The sequence below is a fragment of the Seriola lalandi genome, unplaced genomic scaffold (assembly GCF_002814215.2).
Source record: "Seriola lalandi dorsalis isolate HSWRI2012SDOR001 ecotype SW California unplaced genomic scaffold, Sedor1 jcf7180002054544, whole genome shotgun sequence".
NCBI lineage: Eukaryota > Metazoa > Chordata > Actinopteri > Carangiformes > Carangidae > Seriola > Seriola lalandi.
Window position 1 is genome coordinate 3833141 of NW_019525097.1, and position 24411 is coordinate 3857551.

Sequence of the window (24411 nt, forward strand, 5' to 3'; positions counted from 1 at the left end):
CAAAACAATAAGACCTCCAGGAACCAACGGTGAAGGAGTAGCAAGACAAACAAACTGAGGCCAGACATTGAGCTCAGCTATGGCTGCAGAGGTTGTCAGTGGTACTCCTACACAGGATGAAAGAGAGTGGAGAGGAGGTGGAGAAGGGAGAGATGGGGGGGGAATGAACAAGGAGGCACAGAGGACAGAGAAACAATATGAAATGGAGAAACAGCAAAGCGCAGAACACTTCTGACAAGCAGGGATGTGCAAGAATCATCAGTCAAAATTAATATGTTTTCCCTGAAGTATTATTGGCTGTTTTTAAAAGATCAAGACAGATGTTTGGGTCTGGATTTCATAAACAATGCAGATATCAGCTATGGGAAACTTCTAGGGCTGTCACTTTTTCAAAAAAATCAAGATCAAACGAATTTGAAATGACCAGCCATTCGTTTGAATTAATTCAAATGTCCCCCCCCCCCAACCACACCCCCCACGCACTCACGCCCGCTCCCCTAAAAACACTGCAACACATCATTATTTCCATTTCTTTATAACAATTCTTCCAGCAATCAAATGTTACATTTTTAATGGCTGTATTAAATAATTTTCTTTAAGCCAGACACTTCTACCTTGCTCTCAATAAAACGAAAAATGTGCCATACTTTTCATTCAGTGAAACTCAAAGTCTCAAAGTGCTACAGTGACATAGAACACACAGTACGACAGACAACAGGAGGGAGCTCCGACACCTTTGAACTAAAAATGTAGAAAGGTAAAACATGGAACCGATAGTCAAGCCAAACGGTCCGACCTAGAAACACAAATCTATCAACATGATCCAGATTAAGTTCAGCCCTCTTTTTATTAACGATATTACCTGGCGATGGTCTGATGCGCTAATAGAGACTGCAGCCTACATTTCGAACAGGTCATTACAGCTCAAATATGAACTTTTCACCCCACGTTCGAACAAATTCCGAATAAAAAGTGACAGCTCTAGTAACTGCAGATACTTCAACTTTTGTTTGATAATTCAATATTTAACAGTAGTGTGATGTGATGTCTACTCTGTGTCTTTTCAAGCAAGGGATGTCTACAGAAGGAGTGAAAGAGAGGAGAGGGAAGATGAGGTGAAGGGACAAAAAGAAAAAATACCACAATACACTGAGAAGGACAGGAGTAAGTGAGGAGAGAAACGAAGAAGAGGACGACGATCAGGGGGCGAAGGAATGAAAGGAGGGGAGGAAGGAAAGAGCAGAGGGGACAGGAAAGAAAGAAGTGGGCGAGAGGGGATGAAGGATTATGAGTGGCGGAGGAGGGGAAAGCGTCTGCGAGTGTGTATGCGTGTGTGTATGTGTAGGGGGCTCATTATTGACACCATGTGTTACCACAGGAAGCTCCTTGGGAAAATATAAGCACCAAGAAAGATCAGAGACAGAGATGAGAGAACGACAGAGAAAGAAAGATGGAGAAACGGAGGTCATTCCAAAGTCTTTGCAGCTGCAGACGTGTGTGTGTTTACGTGTGTGTCAGGGTCAGTAGCCTGTTTTAGCAGCTGCACATCTGTATGTCAGGCGTGTAGTGTTTTAACCACAAGGTCACAGTGTGAAATCCCAAAGAGAACATACATTAAGATCCATCAATCTATTACAGACATACAAATATTTAAAATGAACACCGTCCATTTTAGCTGATGTGATTTTACAAGAAGTACCAAAATTTCATCTTCTTCAAAAAGCCTCAACAAACATTTAAATTAGGTTAAATTCAGTATTCTAGACACAGCTTTATACAATATGAAAAATCAGCTTATCTACTAGTATCAAGAGCTCAAACGATTAGTCATCGAATCAATTAGTCAATCAACAGAAAAGTAATTGGCAAATATTTTGCTAATTAATTAATGATTTAAGTAATTTTTCAAAAATGCAATGCAAATGTCAAACATTACATAATTGCAGTCTGTAAAATGTGAGGATTGGCTTCATATCTTTGGGGTTTTCTCTTTTTTCAGTCATTTTATAGAAACAAACAGATCAAGAAAACAATTAGGGGATGAATTGACAGTGAACATAATAAGTTATCTATGTTTCGCAGCCCTCGGCATTTGATTTGGAAGTTTACATGACATAACAGATTTTTCTTCTTTTTTTTTTTTTTTTTTTTGATTATGTCACCCTCCGTTTCTGTATTTTACTATTCAAGTTCGCTGCTAAAAGTTACTACTGGAGCACAATTCACCCACAGAACAGCAGCAGCAGATGATGTGAGTAAATCTAAAAGGGTCAGAGGAGTGAAACCATCAAACTCCACTGGACCAGTGCTTCAGAGTGAAGATGTGTAATTTTGGTTGTTGCCCATGAAATGCTCTGCTGAAATTTACAAGTTGAAGTACACTGGTAACATGACTTCACAAGATTTATTTTGAAGCCTCTTAACGTGGAATATTGATGCTATTAGACTAATTGCCATTATTTTCCATGTAGTCCATTTTGAAATCACATGGGATTATTTTTGAGCTGAATGTAGGCTACCTTAAATTAAGGAAATGAAAAACAAGGAGCGCTGGGAGTTGCACTCAAAACTAAAAAGGTCTGTAGTCCAACCTATTACACAATTTTTATGTTCTTTCTTACAAATCCATATCACAGTCTCGCTTATTTTTTTATTTTTTTTCGGTACAGTATATATATATAGCCTGGGTGCAGTAGCTGGTGCAAACACACATATACAACCTGTATGAACTCACGCACACAATTACCAATTCATCAACTCATGCCCTGTTTCTTTCTGTGTCAAAGCCCACAGTAGAATGGAGCTGGGCAGAGCAGCTATTGTGGCCCTCGTAGAATTAACTATTGATTTTCTCCTCAGCATTATCAATGCTGTTCTGACAACAAAACAGCTGGGAAACACTCACACTCATGGGTGTACACACACATGCACAGACCTGGATCTTGTTCAGTGGAAGATGTGCTTTGTAGGAGGCAGCACAGCCCCACAGGGGAAAGCACAAGTCAAATATTAACAACAAGCGTACACGAACAAATATACAAACAGTGATACATGTAGATAATAAAATATGCAAAACAAACTGAACCAAATATTTTCTTAGAGTTTTATCATGCATGCGTTGTTGTACACACTGTCCCATGAAACATTACACTGTGTTTATGTACGGCATGTTTATGCATTGTTTCTACAATCAGAGAAAAACGAAGCATTTATGAAAATCAGTTGGTTTACATTATTCTCAAATTAATTGGGTTGGGTTTGTATAATTACCATAAATAAATGTCAAATGTCAAAAGTCTTGTTCCAGTCACTATTTGTGTTTGTCAAAACTGAGACGATAAACCTCTTTGCTTTCTGTATTAGAGAAAATGTCACCACTTGTCCCTTTCCCTAATGGGTGTTTATCCTTTTGCTGAAATAGAAAAATGTGTCAGAAGTAAATTTTTCATCTACCTAAACAAATTAATGTAAAATAGACTATAGGGGCTTTAGGAGCTGTCAAATCAATGACTTTTGTTAACAGAATTTATACTAGCGTCTTGAAATTAACGTGACAATAATCTATTTATGTTAGTATTCCACATGTAACACTCCTGATCCCATTCCAAAAAGTGATATATTGTCAGTGCATACTTCGCTTTTTGAAACCAGCAGGTATCATTTAGCTGCAAGCGAGCATCCTGACCTACTTCTGCCTTGCACTGTGACAAGTGTCAAGAAAAAATTAGCCAAGTAAGATTCAAAATGTCAGTCACTGCAAACTCTCAATGCCTCTCTCTCTTTTCTTCCTCAGGTTCCTCTCTCTCTCTCATCGACAGGAAGGATACACCACCGTTCCAACTTAACACCTGGCTAATTTTAGCTCCCACAGGATTCCTCTATAGAGAGACACACACACACCTGTTGATAGTTATGTGATCTGTGTCTTTGACAAAATGTCCTTGATTAATTCTTAGCTGCCTTAAACTTTACAAACACAGTATGACAGTGAGCCACAAGCGTATGCAAAAATACAAATACAAGCGCTGTAACGAGTCTAATCTCATATATCACATCTGCCTCAATAGAATTACTTTTAAACACATTAGATTTACTGAACACATCAGACACACACACACATACACTTTGCTTCAAGTGCCAGGCTGAATGTGAAACTCCAAAATTGCACTTAATTAAAAAAAACAAGACAAACTTTCCTTCCTGGTGGGAGGCCAAATGAATGAAGGGTGCGTGTTAAATGTTAACTTTTTTAATTAAAAAGCATATTACCACAGCTACTGCACTACAGTTCCCTTTTCTTCCCATACACAATTGTCAGTTGTCCTTGTCATTACAACAGTAAAATACAGCTAACAGGCCTTTGAGAACACATTCATTCAAAGTGACATTATTCCCACATACAAATATCAGGGCTGAGTTGGTGAGGAAGCTAGGGATGGAACCAGGAAAGAAAACACTGAAACAATGAGTCAACTGATCGATTAGTTGATAGACAGCAACAAAATGAATTGACAACAAATATGATAATCTTTGATCTCACTTCCAGCTTGTCAAATGAGAGGATTTGCTTCTTTTATCTATTACATTACTGGAAATCGAATACCTTCAGCTTTTGGACACCTGATTGGACAAATCAAGTAATTTTAACCAACCTGGGCTCTGGGAAATTGTGATGGGCAGCTGTCACTATTCTGGCACTGCCTGTACAAAATGGTTAAATGATTGATCAAAGAAAAAAAAAAAAAAAAAAAAAAGGTGATTAAAGTAATAGTTGGTAGTTGCATCCGTAGTTGTCCATGGTGCTCAAAATTACAGCTGTTCAATTACAGTAACAGCAGCAAATAAATCAACTTCAAGTGCACCAAAAACATAAAAATTATTGGTGTGAATAGGAGGATAGAAGTAAGAAATACATGTTTGTCAGTAATTATTCCAACCACACTTCTAAAATACAGCCCGCGTGTACCTACAATCTACATTCATCTGCATGTTTTTAACAAACTGGATATAATTTTTTTAATCTGTTATTACGGTACAAAGCCAACTATACTAGACCTTGTCACTGCCCTTCCTTCCCTCTTTCCCTTCCCTCTTATTTTCTGGGACACATTGATAATATTCACAGAATTTGGGTCCCAGTCTGAGGAATGGTCTGAGAGCTCTCCCTCTGGTGTATTCCATCAAATCCATTCAGCTAAGCTCGGCTGCACTTCACATTAACATAGCAGACTGAGATCAACATATTTTAGAAACATTATGACATTGGGATGAATTCACCTCATAAAAATGGTGATTTCTCTGATGGGCAGAAAAACCCCATTCTTGATTCACAGCGCATTCACTGCGATACCTCTGGTGAGTTCACATCACATTGCATTTAGCCTGGCTTGGTTAAATCCACATCTCCATAAACGTATCTGTAGTTGCTCTGAAGAGACCTTTTATCTACAAATGAACAATTTTTATATTTTTAGCACAGATCTTCCCGAGGAGAAACTACTTAATAAGATCAGCCTGCACACCTTTGATTATGCCAAAGTTTGATAAACATCAACAGGGAGATCAATCAGTTTTCTCACCCTTCCTGATACGTTTGCTTCTTTAAAGATGCAGTATGAGGTTTCTGCAGGACAGTGATATTTTGAATAAGTCACATGGATTTGCTAAATAAAAATGTTGATTTCTCAGTTTCTTTACAGCCCTTGTCTCGATTCATTCCACACTGTTGTCTCTGGTGAGTTTATTTCACATCCACTCATGCAAATCGGGATGGTAAAATTCACATTAATACACACTAACTCCAACAAGTCAACTTTTCGGGCAACTTCTCAGAACTTTGCAAATTTTCCCCAGCGACAGCCACACATTCTTTACTTTTTACTATCTTTTATCGATGTAGTTGTTTGGCTTGGCTGTAGAGTCCCGAGCAACATACTGACTCTCATGTGATAGAAAGTCAGAGTTCAAAAGAATCACATTGATGTACAGCATACGAAAACAAGGTCTTTAAAAGGAGCAAAATAATTCATGCTGTGCAAACTGCAGTTTTTGTTTGTATGATGCTGATTACATTGGAATTTTCTGGCTTTATGATGATGCAGTGGAATTAGTATTTGACTTAACATTATTACTATAACATTTATTCAAACGTTTAACATTGATTTATTGAACTTGTCTATAAAATGTCAGAAAAAAGTGGAAAAATGCCCATCACAAGTTCCTAGAGTGCAAGATGGTATCTTTAAATGTCTTGTCTTCTTCAACTAAGCAGTCTAACACTGAAAGATACTCATTTTACAGTTATATAAAACAGAAAAGCAGCAAATCCTCATGTTTGGAGCCTTTAACCAGCAAATGTTTGACATTTGAAACAAAAACACAGAAAATCTCTCATGTGAACAAACCAAAATAGTAGAAAATTGGGTTTATGTGGGTTCCCATTGCTCATATTTAGAAGATTGCATTGAAATAAATAGCTTTTGGGGGCCTTCAAACAATGATTCAGTTATCAAAATCATTGTCAGTTTGTTTTCTGCTGATCAACCAATTAATTAATCAAGTAAGTGCCATCAGTTCTGCCCACCTTTGCTGCAAAATTTGCTTGATTTTTTTTGTAATGTTGCCAAATAAAGTCACTTCACCAACAACAAAAGTATTTCCATCTCCCTTCAAACCAGCAAAAATGTTGACGTAGGGCTTGGCGATATAGCCAAAACTGTTATCACAATAAAAATTTCCTTATCAGTTGCTATCGATATTCACGATAATTCAAGCCTTATTTGCTTACACCACTCAAACTTCAAGCCCATCAGCCACTGTGCGCGTCTGTAAATAATGTCACGGGCTGGCCTGCATTTATACCTCTCACCGTGCACCCTATCTTACGTGATGCAGACCTCTATTCTTGCGACATGGTTGGCCATTTGTGATTCATTTGTGGGCGTGCTTTAAGCATTGAAATTAATTATATAGAACATTTTTTATGTTTCAATCGAGGAAAATAATTTAGCGATAATTATTGCTATTGTTTTATCACCCAGCCCTACGTTGACACTAAGGAAATGGTTTCAACAGCTTCCATTTCCATTCAGCTTGTCTTTTTTGTGTGTTCCGATCCCTCCCTGGCTCTATCTTGCTGCTTCAACCACATTCTCTCTCACCTGTCTTCTGAACTTTCCATCTACCTGTTCACCTATCCTCTCTATATCACTGATGTTTCCTCCAATGCCTAATAACTGTTAAACACAAACCTCCTTCCCCTCTCCTCTCTATTCCAGCCCTCCTCCTCCTCTTCTCTTTTTGATTATCTCCTGATGTCTCTCTGAGCTCCGTCGCTGATAAAGAGCATGCCTGGTTGACACGCCTGGTAATGAGACTCCTCACACAGATGGCCTCTCCCGCCCTCTTCAACTCACTTTCTCTCTCACACACACACACACACACACACACACACACACACACACACACACACACACACAGTATGCAGAAGCACATGCGATGGCGGCTCCCCCATCCTCCTCCCTCTGCAGGAGGTCCAAAGCACTCCTGGGTTAAACAGTAGCTGGAGATGTTTTGAAGAGGATAAATAGAAAAAAGCATGACGAGCACTAGATTTGTCTCATCTTACAAGCAACAGTCACCGACACCAAACCATCGCTCTGCGCACACACACACACACACACACACACACACACATACATGCAAACAGACTCTACATACACACACACAATCATATTCAAAAACCTTCTTACTGCAGTGGAAGGATTTGTTTTTATCTTCTAGAAATATCCAATTCTACATCATTTTGTGGTTAAATGGGACAATTTAACTTACAACTCAAGGAATCAGTATTTTGCATGAATATTTTGACTCTCATTGCGCTCCATGTTATATTGATTTTGTCGCCGCTGTCAATCCCCATCTCTGCTGAAGGCTTTGTTGCTCATTTTTCTTTGTTGACTATGTCACGGCCCTACCACACACAGCACATAATTAATCTTTCACAGCCTCACAAATAACCAAGTAAAAGAGCAGGAGCAGTTTTTCCTCAATTGCCTTTCATGACTCAGTTTGATCTTTAAAGGGTTTGTTCACCTAAATTACTAAAATATATATATATATATATTTTTTTTTTTTTTTTTAATTCTCTATGTAACCCTGGCGACATGCAGGCATGCAGATTGACGTTTTATTTGTCTGGTTTTGAGATATCCAACTGAGATGTTGCCTGCACCACAATACAACAGAGATTAAATGAATTCTGTCTGTGATGCTCAAAGCATTGAAAATAATATTTTTTAAAAATTCAACATCAGTGTGTCTTTCTATAAACCCCCATCCCTGTTACTGTGGATAATCCACAGAACACACTGCAAACAGTTTTCTGAGGAACCACTTCTTTTAGAAAGTAGTCCCACATAAAACTGGAAGCAGTTAGGTCTGTGGATTATCCAGAGAAACAGGGACACAGTTTCTGACACATTGATGTTGATTTTTCTTAAATGTTATCTACAATAATTTGAGCACCACAAATGAAATTAAATTCACCTTCATTGTACTGGGGTGGTGGCAAGAAACTCAGTAGATGGAGATCTCAAAACCAAAACTACCTGCTTGGAAAAAACCCATTAGAGATTAACAAGACATGTTCCCTTCACAATTTGGGTGAACAGACGCTTTAAATCAGTTGTGAAAGATGCACAGACACACCATAGAAACACTACAGTCTACCTGTATGGATGGAATCTTTTAAATCATCTGATGGATTTTAACATCCATACAGCTACATACATATCAATGTGTACAGTCTGAATTGTGAGTGCACTGGAACTATATAACAGAGTGAAAAGCTAGACTACCTGGGGTGTACACATAATTTGGTAAACTGAAAGACAAAGTGCACTCTGGATAATATACTCTGTTGGCTAAGCATTAACCACTAAAAGGCCAGTGACACCTTAATGTGTGGTATTACATAAAGTACAGCTCTGTCAAGGTCTGTCATGTTGAACTTCAACCCTTTAATTTGATTTATGAGTCTAAAAATATCAGCTAATATGAGCATTTCTCTCAGCCCAGATGATTCACAATGTTTCTCCGTGTCTTTTAATAACAAATAAGCATCACAAACAACAAACCAAACAGGCCCGAATCTCTCCAAAAGTAATTTCCAAGCATCTGGCTCTTCTTCACCTGAGCTCTGTTGACACTCCAGCTAACGGCTGTGTTTTGTGCTCATTCACAAGTAGATAAAGGGTCCCTCAGAAAAGGGGATACTATTTCGACAACTTTTGACTGTGGCTGAAAAAAGTATCATTAATATGAACATTTTCTTGCCAAGCACAGGTTAAAATATGTCTCCAGCAGCCAGACGTGGCTGTTTTAAATTAAGCTAGTCTGTGCAAAGGTGTAGCTAGTTAACATGATTAGCTTATTGAGGGAAACGAGCAGCAGCCCTGAGTGAATGACACTGAGCACATTTGAGAGTTGTCCTGCTGGTGAATGAGCGCCTTGTACCGGTTTATCGATCCGTAGTCACATCTATCAGTTTCTGAGGACTCACCTCTCTGCTGGCTATGGCACCACTGCCATAGCAAAGCGGTCAGCAGCACGGGCAGGAGCCGCTTCATCGTGAAGCCACCTGAAGTTTGATATCGTTCCGCGCGTGCACGCCGTCCTCTCGCGCGGCTCTGTGTTGAGTGTAATGTCAGAAGAAAAGTTCCGCAAAAGTTGACCCAAACTCTCCCTCTCCGTGTAGCTACTCCCCCTTCTCCTCCTCTTCCTCTCTTCTCTCCTCCTTCTCTCCTGCGTTAAACTTGGAGCAGAGGGGAGATTAATGAGAATTACATTAATGAGAATGTTTGGAAAACTGAGATAACTGAGAATGAAGATACTTTTACTAGATAGATAGATAGATAGATAGATAGATAGATAGATAGATAGATAGATAGATAGATAGATAGATAGATAGATAGATAGATAGATAGATAGATAGATAGATAGATAGATAGATTTGATCACTTTCTCTTGTGTTTTGTGTATGAATGAATCTTCCACATAACTACTAACTGGTAACAATAACCATCCTCTGAGTTCATAGATGAAAACATGGACTATATCAGGGTACTGAAGAACTGGAGCAGTTTGGGAAATAAAAGCTTCAGATGCTACAAAAACAAATGAAAGATTGCATCAGCACAGCTATGGATACCACGAACAAAGTAGCACAGACGGGAAAAGAAAAAAGAGTTGAAAAGAAGTAAGTGGAGTACAGAGTACTTCAGAAGTGAGGAGGACAGAGCAGGGGAGAGCAGAGCTGGACAGACGCTTTGGTCCAGTCGGTCCAGTTTCATGCACTTCTGTTCTATGGCTCCTCCTGCTGCCCTGTAGAACTCACCACACTCTGGGGCAAAACTGGGTGTGATCACTCAAAACGCAGGGCAGATGCAAATAGATGCACACTATTTAAAAAAACAGATTCAAAATGAGATGTGAAACTCTATGAAGTTGATTTCTTTGAGAACAACCAGTGATAAAGTGGTAAATAACAGGTTGCTAAATTATGATGTACAGTTGGAAATAGTTTATATATATTAGCCTGTGAATACATACATTCTATTGTACATTTTATTCAGTAAAATAATAAACAAGAAGTAAACCAAGTTTTGCCTCCACTACATTCCTGAGTGGACTTAGTGGATCTACCATGCAGCCCATTATAGCTGTTTACTCCTGCACTGTTGAAAACACTGGCATATTATAATGTTACAGCTCATCAACTTGTCAATCACTTCACACACCTGTGTATGTGTGTAGTTATGCAAGTGTGCTTAAGACATTGTGTTTATGGGTCCAATGTCAGTCTAGCTCCCCCAAAGCTTAAGACCTCCAGAGGAAGAGAAGCTGACTGTGGAGACCGTCAGGCTGAAGATGGGCTCTCTTCACTGGGCTCAGAGCTTCGGGCAGCCGGGGAGGGCTGCTGGGTCTCTGTGGGGCTGGGCGTGTCGAGGCTACACCTAGACTGGACAGCAAGGTGAGTCACATCATGGGATGTATTCATTTCTAGATTTACTATACAATTGATTTACATATAGAAGTTCTTATTTGTATGGGAATAATAAACTAATAAGTAGGTGTATTATCACCAGCGCGGGTCTCTTTAACATAATATATTGACGTGCAGTGAGCTTCATGGAGAGTATCTGTCAATCTATTGATGTATGTATATAGAGATTTTTTTTATTGTGTCAAAACACAACAATGACAACAACAAAAAATACTTAATCTATCATAAATATATACCTATATGTGATGCATTTATAATGAAACTAAATAGGTTTATTCATATATCACCTTTCAAGAGAGTGTGTTGAAAAGTAGGATACTTTACAAGGCATTAAAATAGCACTCCCATAATTTTCCTAAAATATATAATATTATTAGCTATTTTTGATTGATATAGCAGCGCACCTTAGCCTCAAAATCATTATGTCAGTTTACATGGGAAGAAATAGCAATATCACTGAGAACTTCAGTGAGGAAGTGAGTGAGAAGAGATACCATTAGCTCAAAATGTAATGTTTTAATCAGCAGATTCTTTCCGGAGGACGAAGAGATGCTGGTTCTGACCCGCAGTGATGAGCTGAGCAGAATCCACGCTGAGGACAATAGATTGCCATATGAGTGCATCACAGGCACTGATGACACCAGAAAAAACACAAACTCATGCAGACAAAACGGCCTGTCTCTAACTGAGCAAGACACCAGAGCAGCTCCTACCCTGACAGGAGCCAGCAGCACTCCATGGCATGACAGTCTTAAAGAAACCAGAGCTACTGTAATCTCCACTGGACCCAACACCATCACCATAACATCAGCGGTTTCCACTGCAGACTCCCTTTGGTTAGGAAATACCACAAGTTATGGCAATGGAAAAAGGTCCTCTGAGATGCAAGCTGACAATATGGAAAGCAACAGTGAGGTGGGTAACAAGAGCAGATCCTTCAGGCTGGCTAGGAAATATAAAGGGAATTTACAAGAGCAGAGACTTTCTGAAGATGGAGAGGAGAGAAGGGAGGGAAAGCAAACTGTGGAGGGGACTTCTCAGTTCTGTACCCGCCTTGAAGAAGAGAGAGCAAGGATGAGTATGGCTGATCCGTGTCAGAGCCCCAATACTGGCACCACTAGTCTGAATCCATCTCCAACCATCACCGCCTGGGAGGCTGGCTGGAATGTGACAAATGCTATACAGGTACACTTGCATTGTGCACGTCGTAAATACTTTCCATACATAAGAAAAGAGATGAAGTCACTACAAAAGAAATGAAATATAGATTTACTGACATTGACATTTTAATTTAAAAGGTCATTACAAAGGTTTTCCATGTTTTAGCTTATTAAACCAAGATAAAACATAATTGAGATGAATGCAAACCATTGCTGAGCCATAGCACTTATGAACATATGTTCCTAACTTCCAGGCAGTCATCACGTGTCACTGAGTGTTTTTGATCTGTTTCCTTTAGCAAGGCACATAACTCCGATTTATCCTGATATGTATATGTGAGGGAAAACATGTACATCACGTTGGACATAAGCCTCTACCAAATGAATATAATGTTATCTAGTATGAGGAATGACTTGCACAGCCATGAAACCTATTCAACATATCTAATCCATGACAGTGAACTTAGTCACCTCTTTGTTTTGGTCAAGTATTTAATCATTGAATCGTAACCCAGCTGTGATATGCAGCTGTTGAACAGTCTTTCCTTAGATTCTAGAAGTATTAATTAATCATAGAATAAAAAATCATAATAATTCTTTAAATTTTTTGTTAAATTTCAGCATGTCATTCCTTTTTTTCCTCCCAATTTTTGTCTTTCTCTCTATTCTCCTGTGGAAGACAAATGCAAAATATAAATGACAACTGTTTAGGTGCCAAGCTGCACACTACAGTCAAAAAGCATTAAGCTTGCAGACCATTTAATCCACTCCTGTTGTGTTTTAATATTACTAAACAATTCTTTGTGGTCTTGCAGGCTGTTTGTCAGGCACTCTCCAGTCTTCATAATCAAATGAAGTGTGTGAATCAAATCATTTTAACAAAAGAAATGCTCCCGGTCACAGTGTGTCCTCGTGGCAGTAATGCTAATAGCTTATTATGCTGTAAATGCTGGGCCGTATTCCACGGCTGCACTCGTGTTAATGTGTTCTTTCACTGAATAACTGTAGTGTAATTAACAGCGTCACTGCGTCCATAGAGAATGCATTATGACATCAGGGTATCAAAACAGTGTATTTGCACATGCATACACACACACACACACACACACACACACATACACACACACACTCACACACACATGCTGACAAATGAAGACACGTGCAAGCAAACATATTCCTTCAGGAAATGAGGTGAATTACATCAAAAGCTTTTGTCGTAAACACTAGCACTGTTGTCAGTGCATAAATACACATATAAACAGAAGATATTTAGAAGATACACAAGTATTTGTGCTTGGTTTATTGATGCTGTCTATTATTGATGTCTATCCGGGTGCCAGGGTTTTTTGTTTTTTTTACCAGTTTTCAATAGAGACCAACTTTCTGGTCTCTAATGAAGAATGAGACTGTGATATATTCCATATTACTGATTTAAATTGCCGATTTAAATTAGATTTGAATAGTTGCTATTTAACTGTGTTTTCCTTCAGCTTGTGTCTTGTTTTTTTAAACTCTGCTAAAATAGTATCATCTTCTTTCTGGGACTGTTGGGTTGGTTAACGTTTTATAGGTTATTCATTACCTGCAGCACACTGTAATCAGGAACCTTAACCACACTCAGTAATCCCTTTGGTTGAGGTTGGAGATGGGTTAAGGGGACTACTGCATGACTAACAGAGCAAAAAAGAGTCTTCTTATTGAAGGTGATGATTCAGTGGATGCTTGAAGTGTTCATAACCTCAGACACTGATGCATGACCACATAGGAACGATAAAAGATGCAGAATGTCTCCGATGTACAAACACCTATCAGTGTCATAATGGCAGATCCATTTGTTAAGGGGCTAACAGATGTCTTAATAATGGAAAAAAGATCAGCAGTATTATCTCCTATCAAGGCTAAGAAGCAAATATGTATTTTCCGATGGTGGTTTATTGATGCCAATATAACTAACTGTCTGCCAGCTTAATAAAGTTTTTATTGGAAAGCAAATTTGCTGCCAGAAATGCAAAAAGCAGCTCCCACTCTTGAGGCTCCTGACTTGGGAATATTATGAAAGCCAGTTTGAATTCCAACCTGATTATTAATGAGGCAGCTCCAGTTTGTGTGTCCTCATCGTAGAATAGATACGTCGACCTTTTGTTTTTGACACTGAGAAAGACTGATATCAATTTAAGTGCCTGTGACTGAGGGACTGTCTGTCTGTGAGTTACATTTTTACCTTGAACTGCGTCGAAAGTTGTGAAATGTGATTTTCAAATCCAAACATGAGCCGTAGGGAAATAAAGAATGTCCCCAATTTGTTTTGGAAAGATTGCTGTCAAAAGTTATTTGGTTCATCATGCTGCCAAATTCCTCTCAAGACTCTGCAAAAAATGTTGGAGTGAGTAAAAGCTGCAGGTTTATGCATTTTAAAAAGTACACTTCTTCAGTTTTAGTGCCACTTCCATCAGATACATCATCATCAGCATCATCATTGTCACCACCACCACTATTACTCTCAATAAAAATATTGTCATCTAGGGCCAATTGTATTCACAAGTAATTGATTATTGATTTTGTTAGTAGCTGACCTATAACCTTCATTTACCACAGCCCTCCCATTACAACCAACATAAAACCCAGTGTAGGGCTGCAATTCATTTGAATAAGTTTCATCATTGCATGTTTTCATATTGATTCAAATAATAATTTAGTCTACAGAAAACACAGAAAATCTTTAAAATACCCTTCACTAAGTTTCCATTGCCCACCTAAAAGTCCGAAGCTGAAATATTCAATTTACTCTCATATATGACAAAAAGAAAAGTGTAAAATTCTCACATTTGTGAATGCTTTTAACATTAAATGTTTGGGCTTCATTTTGGCTTCAAATCAAGATTAATCAAGTATCAGAATAGCTGAAGGCTAATTTTCTTTTAATGGGCTTTGATGACAGAATCAACTAATCATTTCAGCTGTAATGTACGGTGGCCCTGAGAGTTCAATGCACTGCAACTTAAAACACACACACAAACACACACAAATTGAGAAAAACGCCTTCATCAGTTTGACATCACATGCACTTCAAATACTCACAACACAAAAGACGAAACGCAGACGACAACGGAAGTGTTTCGTGACCATGATCAACAACAGACGCTAACATCTCAATACATTTGACTGACTCTGAAGTGTTTTTACTTTCCTGCCAAAATCCTGTGAAAATGAAATTTGTCCCACATGAAAGATGAGATGAGACAAAAGCAAAAATTGGACACATCCTTTTCACAATCTTTTAATTTAGACAAATAAAACAACTTTGATTAAACTTAGCAGTACAACATTCGTCACGGCTGGGAAAAAAAAAGGCTCCTCGAGTTATTTAAATGTCAAACCTGCCTGTTTCTGCTCGCGTCTGCTCTGTCTAATCCCCTCATGGTGGGGAAAGACATTTCTCTATCACTTTTTGTGCAAAGGGCATGTGCTTGCATAAAATATTGTGCATGACCTGGAGGGCAGTAGTTGAATTCTTGCACCTGGGAAGTCCAGACAGGATCAGTGAATATGTAATAATCTTTTTTTTTTTTCAGCACGATGCTGATCAGTGGCTGATATTAAGTATGTAAGGCATAAAAAAAAGTGCATGTGTGCTTGGTCAACATGGTATGAATAAACAGAATTTAAAGGTGTCTTGGGGGGTCGGACTGTGACAGATGGAGCTGTGAAAGAATCATCTTTTTCTCCATCTTCTTCAAAGCCAATAAGGAATTTCTTTCCTCGCTGATTGTAGCCCTTTGTGATTGGGAGCTAGTTCAGGTTGTGCTCAGAGTAACCAATGAGGAATTAGCTGGCAAAACCACAGAGAAAAAGAGGAGTACAGGGAGAGAGAGGAGATGAAATCCGATACTTGAGCATCAGATTTCTCTCAAACTGCTTTCATCCCCAGCAGCTCCATTTGAACATCAAAGCTCCATCAGCATATGCCTAACAGACACCAGTTACAAAATAGTAACTTGAAAGAGAGAGAATGTGTGCTTGTCTGTTTATGCATCCACAGTGTGTGTTTGTGTCTGTGGTCTATGATGTGCTTCCACAACTCTCTCAGTCAGCCTCTGTATCTCCATGTTCCAACATTCAAAACACAGCAGCTCCATCAAAGGAGCTTGTTGTCTCCTGTGATCTCCTCCTCCTCCTCCTCCTCTTCCTCCTTCCTCCTCCTGCTCTCTAGCCACGAGGTCGCACCTCTCCATCCTCTTTCTCCCCTTTCTGTTCCCTTCTCCTCCTCTATCCTCTTCTTCTCTCGCCTCCCTCTTTCATCTCCATCCCCTCTCCTCCTTGCTTCTCTCTCTGGCAGTCGCCAACGTTTTCCCTTGGTGATGGGCCAAAGCCCGACTCCTCTCCTCCTTCTGCTCCTGCTGGTCTCCTGCATCCTCGAACTCTCCAGGCATCGTGCCAGAACTCTCCTCTCGCCTCCTCATCATCCAACCATGAACAGTCCCTTTCTTCTCTTTTCTCTCCCTTCCGTCCTAAACTGTCCTTATTCTTTCTTTTCCTCATTTCAAAGTTTTTGAATTTTGACATTATTTCTTACAGAAACAAGATAAAACTGTGTGAAATGAGCACCCTGCAATGATTCCTTGTGTACAGGAACTACCATATGTCCATATTAGAAAATGTAAATGACCCCTTTGCTTTGACTGAAAACGTTCTGGTATAGCATATATTTGTATTGTATATTTGCATAGTAGCCTATACTTTAAAACAGTGACATATATACATTTTACTTAAAAAAAAAAAAAAAGTATACCCAACAATTGCACTGCCCATGTACTTGAGTGATTTGCTGGCTCAGGAGTTTTTCACCACAGTGCTGTGTTGGGTCAGGACACGGAGACTGGAATTAGTTTTTTGAACTTTACTGAAGGTTTTTAGGTGTCTGGGCTGGTTGCTATGGTGGATCATTGATTCACTGATGAGTGCACTGCCAGAGCCTTTACTACAGTACATGCCAAGCAATTATACCCTTTGACATTTTGATATAGAACACATCATTTTCATCTTTTTTTTTATCCTTTATACTTTTTCTAATTCTTTTTTTTTTCTTTTTCTTTTTTTTTTATAATTCTTTATTAAGCTTAGCGAAAGTTGCAGTCTGGAAGACATCTCCTCACGCATGCCTTCTATATGGTGGCTGACAAGGGCAAATGAGTTGCAACGGCCCAAAACACTTCCATTAAGAGAAAAAAGAGGACAGGAACAGGAACGTGCTGTAAATGAAAAACTGTGCAGCAGGAAGCCAAAACAAATTAACTGCCAAAATGCTGCAAATACAGAAACGATGCAAAAACAAAAACACACAAACCCCCAAAACAAATGCAACAGAATGGAAGCGCTCCAGGCCTACAGGGAAGTGGAACACCTTGACCTTTGACCTTGGACCAAACGAGAGAGTATGCATTACGAAGGAAGAGGCAACATAAAAATGTGAAAAAAGGTGATAAAAAGGTATGTGTTCTTTTTACATTTGGCCGTAGTGTTTACAATATTATAAGAGCGCAAAAGATACCGTAGCAAGAGTTAGCATGCTTATATACGGTCTATGGGTGTTCCACTTAAAGCTCCCCCTAGAGGCCTGGAGCACTTCCGTTGTGTTGCCTGGCCACCGTACTTCAGTACCAAGCACGTTTCCCGCTGTCTCTTTTTGAGGCTACTTCTTACACGGGTTCTTGTTCTCTTCTCGTTTCTTGTTTTTCTCACTAACCTCTTCGTCCTACCTCTTCACATTCTCTTTCCATCCCTCTCTTCCCCTCAGGGCATCTTTGTGTTGGGTTTACCGTTTGCTCTGGTCCAGTCAGGTTATGTGGGTCTGGTTCTGTTGGTTCTGTCGGCCTGGGTCTGTAACCACACCGGGAGGATCCTGGTGGCCTGTCTGTATGAAGAGGAACAAAGGTAAAGTTTCCAGTATATTTATAGTCATTTGGTGTTTGTTATCCAACTCTAATACTTCATAATCAGGTTTCTGATTAATTACAAAGAAGCACTTCATCACATCTATTTTACTGACAGCACAGATGCTCTAAGAAACTCATCGAACTTTGTCTCTGTCATTGTGGCACTTTTGCACTGCACTTCCCAAAGAGCACTTGACTAAGTCTCAGTCTTTTTCTGCAATGGTGACCATTACTCCTGACAGCAGAGTCATTCTCATACTTATCTATTTCCTCCAGACACTTCAGGGGAATTTAAACTCAACATGTGCACAGAGCGGAGAGTTTTTTAGAGTCGGCTAAAAGAAATGTGACTGTGTTGTGTTCTGCAGCACTTTGTGATTTGTTTTTACTTTTTCCTCATAGGTTTGTGGAGTTCAGTCAAACTATATTCTGATTCAGATTAGTTCAGCTGCGCTGAGTTTGAGTTCAAATCCGTGTTACCAGCTGTAAAAAATACCTCATTGTTCTCACTTAAAACAATGGAGCTAATGAAAACATGATATTTTGGAGTTGGAATTCTATTTGTCTTCAAAACAGAGGTTTGAAAAAAATGTATTTGACACAAATTATCACAGTTTGACATTGTTTGTGTCTTTCAGTGGGGGGTCTGGCTCTGTGTCAAAGGTCAGAGTCCGAGACAGCTACCAGGACATAGTGGAGGCCTGCTGCAAAGGACTGTGGCCCAATTGGCCTGGACTTGGGGGCTGGATGGTTAATGTAGCTCAGGTAACACACACATTACAGATAAATATAAATCAGCACACACATTCTTTATTCTTTAAATCATTCTGCACATGTTTATAAACTGAGAATTGAGACTTTTTTCTCAAGTGACAGCAACTTGAAGTATTGTGGATCATTCTGTCTCTTTTGAGAGTGTTTGTTTTGGGTTCAGAAAGACCCTTCATTCACTGCATTGCACTGAAACCTGTGAAATTTCATCATTCTTTTGGATCATTGCATTGAAAAACTATGATTTTAGGACTTAACCCCAGACAACTTAACTTGTCTAGCTTCCTCCAACATCATTTCTGATTTAAGATTTATAGTGTAGATAAGAAGAGGTGAAAGGAAATATCTTTCGTTTCCCACAGTGTACAGTGAGTGTAAAAATCTTTTCTTTTCCCAGGTCATTGAACTGATGATGACCTGCACTCTGTATCTAGTCGTCTCCACCAGTCTGTTGTCTGACAGTTTGTCAGGAATGGCTGTTCCCAGATCAGTATGTTCTCTGGTTTCATTGGTGTTCCTGCTGCCCTGCCTGCTGCTGACTGATCTCAGACCAGTATCCACACTCAGCCTGCTCTGCTCCCTGGCTCACATACTGATCAGGTGATTGGATAAAAGGAGAAACGCGTTTGGATCTGACAGAGCAGTGACTGCTGTCACCTGATCAGCATCAGCTGACACACTCACCTATCATGTTAAATCAAGACAGCACGGCGGCCTTTATAATCTGTCCTCATTCTCATCATTATGCAGCTGCTGCTGGTTGAGTCGTCTGCTCCCACCTGCTACACACCGCTGTTACTGGTTGACTGATTTATTTCTAATGCCAGGTGCCTCCATGAGACAAGGCAAATGGAACTGGCTCCTGGAGCTCTTGGAGCGTTTGATCTCTCAGAGCTTGTCCTGTGCACATACACATCACTTCTCTGATAATACAAGACTTAAGCAGAGAGAAAAATATTTAGTCTGGACATTTGCTCTCCGCTGCTTTCATTTACTCGGGAATCAACCTCCCAAATAAATCCCAAACACCATAATGAAAGTAACCATTTGTTGCATACGCATGTACTGGAACTGGTAAATGGTAAACACAACGTTTAACTGGTTTTGAGAAAAAATGATCAGTACAAAACCAAAAATTTTCAAATCCACAAATTGAAGCTCAATTTAAAATAAAAATCTGTAACTGCAATGACTGATGTTTATTTTAAATTGAGCTTCAATTTGTGGATTTTAAATTTTTTGGTTTTGTTTATGGATCCTTTCCACATAAATAGCAAAACATAAAATGAATGCTTCCAGCCAGTTCTGTAATTACAGATTAAGGATTATGTTTCCCATCATATTCAGAAAAACATAACATCACTGTCCTCAGAAAACCATGTATCTCGAGGAAGTCAACCCTTCATGAGCTGCAAGAAAAACAGCCTAAAACAAATGGCTTTTAAATGGTTTAATTATCTTATGAAAAATTTTCTCAAACCATACAAGAATACATAATCCTTCAGTTTATCTGAAAATGTTTAATATGTACAATATATATATATATTTCTGCTTGCATACATTTTTGTTATTTTCTACAGTTTGTTTATTTCTTGCTTCATTTTCCTTGTATGACTTTATGTAGGACTGTGTGAGAGACAACCACTCTTCTCAGAATGCCCTAATATAAATAAATGCTGAAAGAATTAATAAATGAAAGTATATATTTTTTTAACATTATTCCAGAATTAAAGCATCATCTTTTCTCATTTTCTCTTCTTCTTCATCTCCGACCCTCTGTCAGCCTGTTGGTCATGCTGTACTGTCTGAGTCGAGCCAGCAGCTGGTCTTGGTCCTCTCTGTCTCTGTCTGTGGACCCGGAGGACTTCCTCGTCTCTGTGGGCGTCATCATCTTCTCCTACACCTCACAGATCTTCCTCCCTCCTCTAGAGGGCAGTATGGAGGACAGCGGGCAGTTTAATGCTATGCTGGGTTGGACCCATGGTGCTGCCTGCATCATGAAAACTATGTTTTCTTTACTGGTTAGTTGCTGCTTTATTGGCTGAGTAGCTCAGTTGGTTATATAATAGACAAAATCATCTTGATTTCCTTGTTCATCATTTTCATATCATTATATCATAATATTGAGAGACTTGTTTCTCCAAGATGATGATGGCTCTGATGGGTACAGCTACTCGCTTACTTCATTTACATATGTTGATGAAGCCAAAAAGCACAAAAATGATTAAAAACAATAAAACAGACATACACAAAAAGATGTGCTTATGTAGCTCAGGTTGTCTTCCTGAAAACAGCTGGTCTGAAGAAGGGACAGGCAAATGTAGTGATTGATTGACTGACTGTATCAATTGTTTTTCTTCCTCCATTAGGCTGTGTTGACCTGGGGGGCAGAGACCAGTGAGGTCATCACAGATAACCTGCCCTCTGACCTTCGACCTCTAGTCAACCTGTGTCTGTTGGCAAAAGCCCTGCTGTCCTACCCTCTGCCATTCTACTCTGCTGCTGAAATACTACAAACCTGTCTGCTGAGAGGTGAACGCTACTGACAGATCTCATTTATATTCAAACCTCTGTCTTACCTCATACATTACATGAGTTTTGCTCCACTGAAAAGTATTAACTGTTAAGACAGTTATTTTACTGTAGTTTGTACTTGTGAAATATGTAGCTCTGGGGTGTGATGGTTAAGATCAGTTTTAGATACTTCTTCAAGTTACAGTGACAAATATGTAGATCACACATGGCCCCAGGAAGCTGCTATTTTCTTTCCACATTTCTAAATAGCCTGAAGCCTGAAGAAGCAGGCCTGTGACTGCAGGTTGGCTCGTTCAAAAGTTCATGGCTGCTCCATGAAAAAAAGAAGGTGAATCGGTGACATTTTTGCTCCCTCATATTGTCAAGTTGCCCTTGAGCAAGATAGTGACATTTACTCCACTAGCCAACAGCAGTAAACTGTGTTTAGACTGGGAATCTGTGCGAATGTTTCAGTGTGAAAAAAGGTTTCTGGAGCAGAGCTCGAGTGCCTGGTTGACTTTCTATTAAAGTTTGTTTAGCTCACAGAACACCACCCATGCTGCGTGCTGGCATCCACCCTTCAGCCCCATGACTCCCAAAGTCATGGTTCCTAAAGGTGACAAATAATATTGTTTTGATGAACTAAGAATTGTGTTAAGGAAAGATTCAACTTTGAATAATACAGCTTCACTTAAGTTGCATCAATAGCTACAGTCTCAGCACAGATATTCAAATACTGGGCTCTCACTCTCTCACTCTCACATGATCGACATGACGGGGGTCCTGGTCGGGGCGGAATGGGGCAAGACCTGGCGGGACCTCCCTCCCTCTGTCTTACGGGGCAGAAAGAAGTGTGTCTTTCCTCAACAGACAAACTCCCTCCAAAGTGATCTGGGAGTTGTCCAATGCAAGCTTAAATAAAATTATAATGTTGCCCTAAATACAGATCCAGCTATTTTTAAAAACCCTCAATTGGAGCAAAGAAGAGGAGGAAAAGGGGGGGATCGGAGAAAAAAATCAAATATCACATGAAATTTGTTTCCATTTTAGAGGGGAGTGATCAGGGAAACTGTGTTGACAGTCACCACATTTGTCACCATGGCCTAACCTTTCATGGTTATTGACTGTCAACACTCATGAAGTCATCAGATTACGACATTTCCTTCTTTCAATGTACTGCATGAATAGTTTCAAAGGGTAAATTTAAAATGGACAAAAAAAAGGACTAAGGCCGTTTAAAGCTTCCCAGTCCTTGACAATATCTTTTTTAAAATACAGCGTAAATTTTTACAGTAAATCATGTTTCTGTTCATATTTAATTGGTGTTTGTTTTACCTTATGAAAATGATGCCATACTATGAATAAGAAAAAACTTATTTTCATGACACCTCGGCACAGAAAAATTAAGAAAACAATGAGTCAGAATAGAGCGACCCATAAATATAAGTGGATTGCAGCGTCAACACAAACTGGCACCAAAAACTCTGTGTCTCCTTTCAACTTCTCTTCTTTAATCTATCTCCAGACTCTGCGGCCTCACTGTACTCCAAACACGATGGTCGAGGCGTGTCTCGTCCGGCCCTGCTAGTCCGCGGCACCCTGCTGATGACATCATACCTGCTGGCCCTGCTGGTGCCCAGGTTTTCTCTGCTGATGGGTTTGACAGGCAGCGTGACCGGGGCAGCCATGACACTCATACTGCCGTGCCTGTTTCACCTCAGACTGCGCTGGGACCACCTCACTTTGAGGGACCGGCTGATAGATGTTTGTATACTGAGTCTGGGAGTCATCTGTAGTGTTTCTGGTGTGATTTGTTCAGTGAAAAGACTGGTGGAGGGACTGTAGGAAGGGGAGATGGATGGAAAGGTAAGTATGTGGACAGGTCACGTTTGGCTAGCTGCAGCTTTGTATTCATTTTTACACTAATGTATCAGTGAATACTTATATTTGTTGTCGACACAGTTAACAATGTGCAGTAAAAAGCACAAAAGCACAGGTTGTTTTCATAAAAACTTAAAGATCCCATTTTACAACAGCTTGGTTAGCCAATCAGAAGAGAGGCTCTAATCCTCCCTTCTGATTGGCTGACTGTTTTCTGAGGGATTAAAATGGAAATATAGCAGATTTCAGGTAGAGAAACCAAATCCTGCAAGGTTGGAGGGTGGATCCGGATGGGCTGGGCTTGGGGCATGGCTGAGAGTGGAGACTGCTTTGTTGTGACATCACAAAGTTACTGAAGTCCTGACAGCTCGTTTCAGGCTCAGTTTCTGAATACATTTCTCTGTGGACTGAGCGGAATGGAAATATCACTTGATAAAATATGGGACCTTTAAATTCTGTCCCAAAAGGCATGTTAACAAAAAGCAGGCTGGTTTTGCATCTTTAATTGTAATTTTTTTCAGTTTGAGGTAGGATTGGTGAGGGGTGAAAGAATTCTTAAATTTAGATTTTCTGAAATTTGTAGATGTATTCGCTATTGCCAGTGAGAAATATGTTACAGAGTATTGGATTATTTCATACAACGACTGTGACAGAAGAAATCCTGCCATCAATCTGCCATAAAATTAATAAAAGCATTGACTTAAACAGTTTAATGACTCCTGGTCTGAGAGAAAAAAGGCAAAAAGCTCAACATAAACCACAGCCAGAAAAAAAAAGGGATATCGTGAATATGCCCTCATATATTATAGTATCTGCATATAGTGAGAAAGTTTGATAATAAAGTAGTGAAGCACAAAAGATTCACGTGTGTGACGGCGTGAGGTAAACTGCCTCGTAGATTTCATTACTTCATGGTGGACGGTTCTACAGTTGCAGTCCATCAATGAGATGAGACAGGATGAATGCACACAGAGTGCACATGAAATCATACGTGTTTTGTTATAGAATCGCTTCTCATATTGAAGATGCGTAACAGCAGGATGCTGCGATATACAAAGGAATTCATCCACATCAATCTGACATTTAT

At 39.5% G+C, this 24411-nt stretch overlaps 2 protein-coding genes across 2 annotated transcripts in view; one reads left to right on the forward strand and one right to left on the reverse strand.

Annotated features, from left to right (window-relative positions):
* The window catches only part of lama2 (laminin, alpha 2), a 180881-nt gene extending 171195 nt beyond the window's left edge, over window positions 1–9686 (reverse strand). The window contains exon 1 of the mRNA XM_087176271.1: window positions 9563–9686. Within this exon, the coding sequence (XP_087032397.1) occupies window positions 9563–9629 (67 nt within the window). The 5' untranslated portion in view covers window positions 9630–9686. The remainder of the gene's footprint in view (window positions 1–9562) is intronic.
* A 516-nt stretch (window positions 9687–10202) lies between these two features.
* On the forward strand, window positions 10203–23288 carry LOC111661571 (vesicular inhibitory amino acid transporter-like). Its single transcript, XM_023415188.1, has 9 exons — window positions 10203–10258; window positions 10862–11032; window positions 11593–12250; window positions 18020–18156; window positions 18797–18923; window positions 19327–19529; window positions 20713–20950; window positions 21299–21461; window positions 22969–23288. The coding sequence occupies exons 1-9, from the start codon at window positions 10203–10205 to the stop codon at window positions 23286–23288; spliced, it is 2073 nt and encodes a 690-aa protein (XP_023270956.1).
* Window positions 23289–24411: the final 1123 nt, after the last annotated feature.

Coding starts and splice junctions, on each gene's coding strand:
- LOC111661571 (XM_023415188.1), top strand. CDS start 10,203: ATGGATACCACGAACAAAGTAGCACAGACGGGAAAAGAAAAAAGAGTT. Junction 19,530..20,712: donor CTGGCTCACATACTGATCAG/GTGATTGGATAA, acceptor ACCCTCTGTCAG/CCTGTTGGTCATGCTGTACT. Junction 20,951..21,298: donor AAACTATGTTTTCTTTACTG/GTTAGTTGCTGC, acceptor TTCCTCCATTAG/GCTGTGTTGACCTGGGGGGC.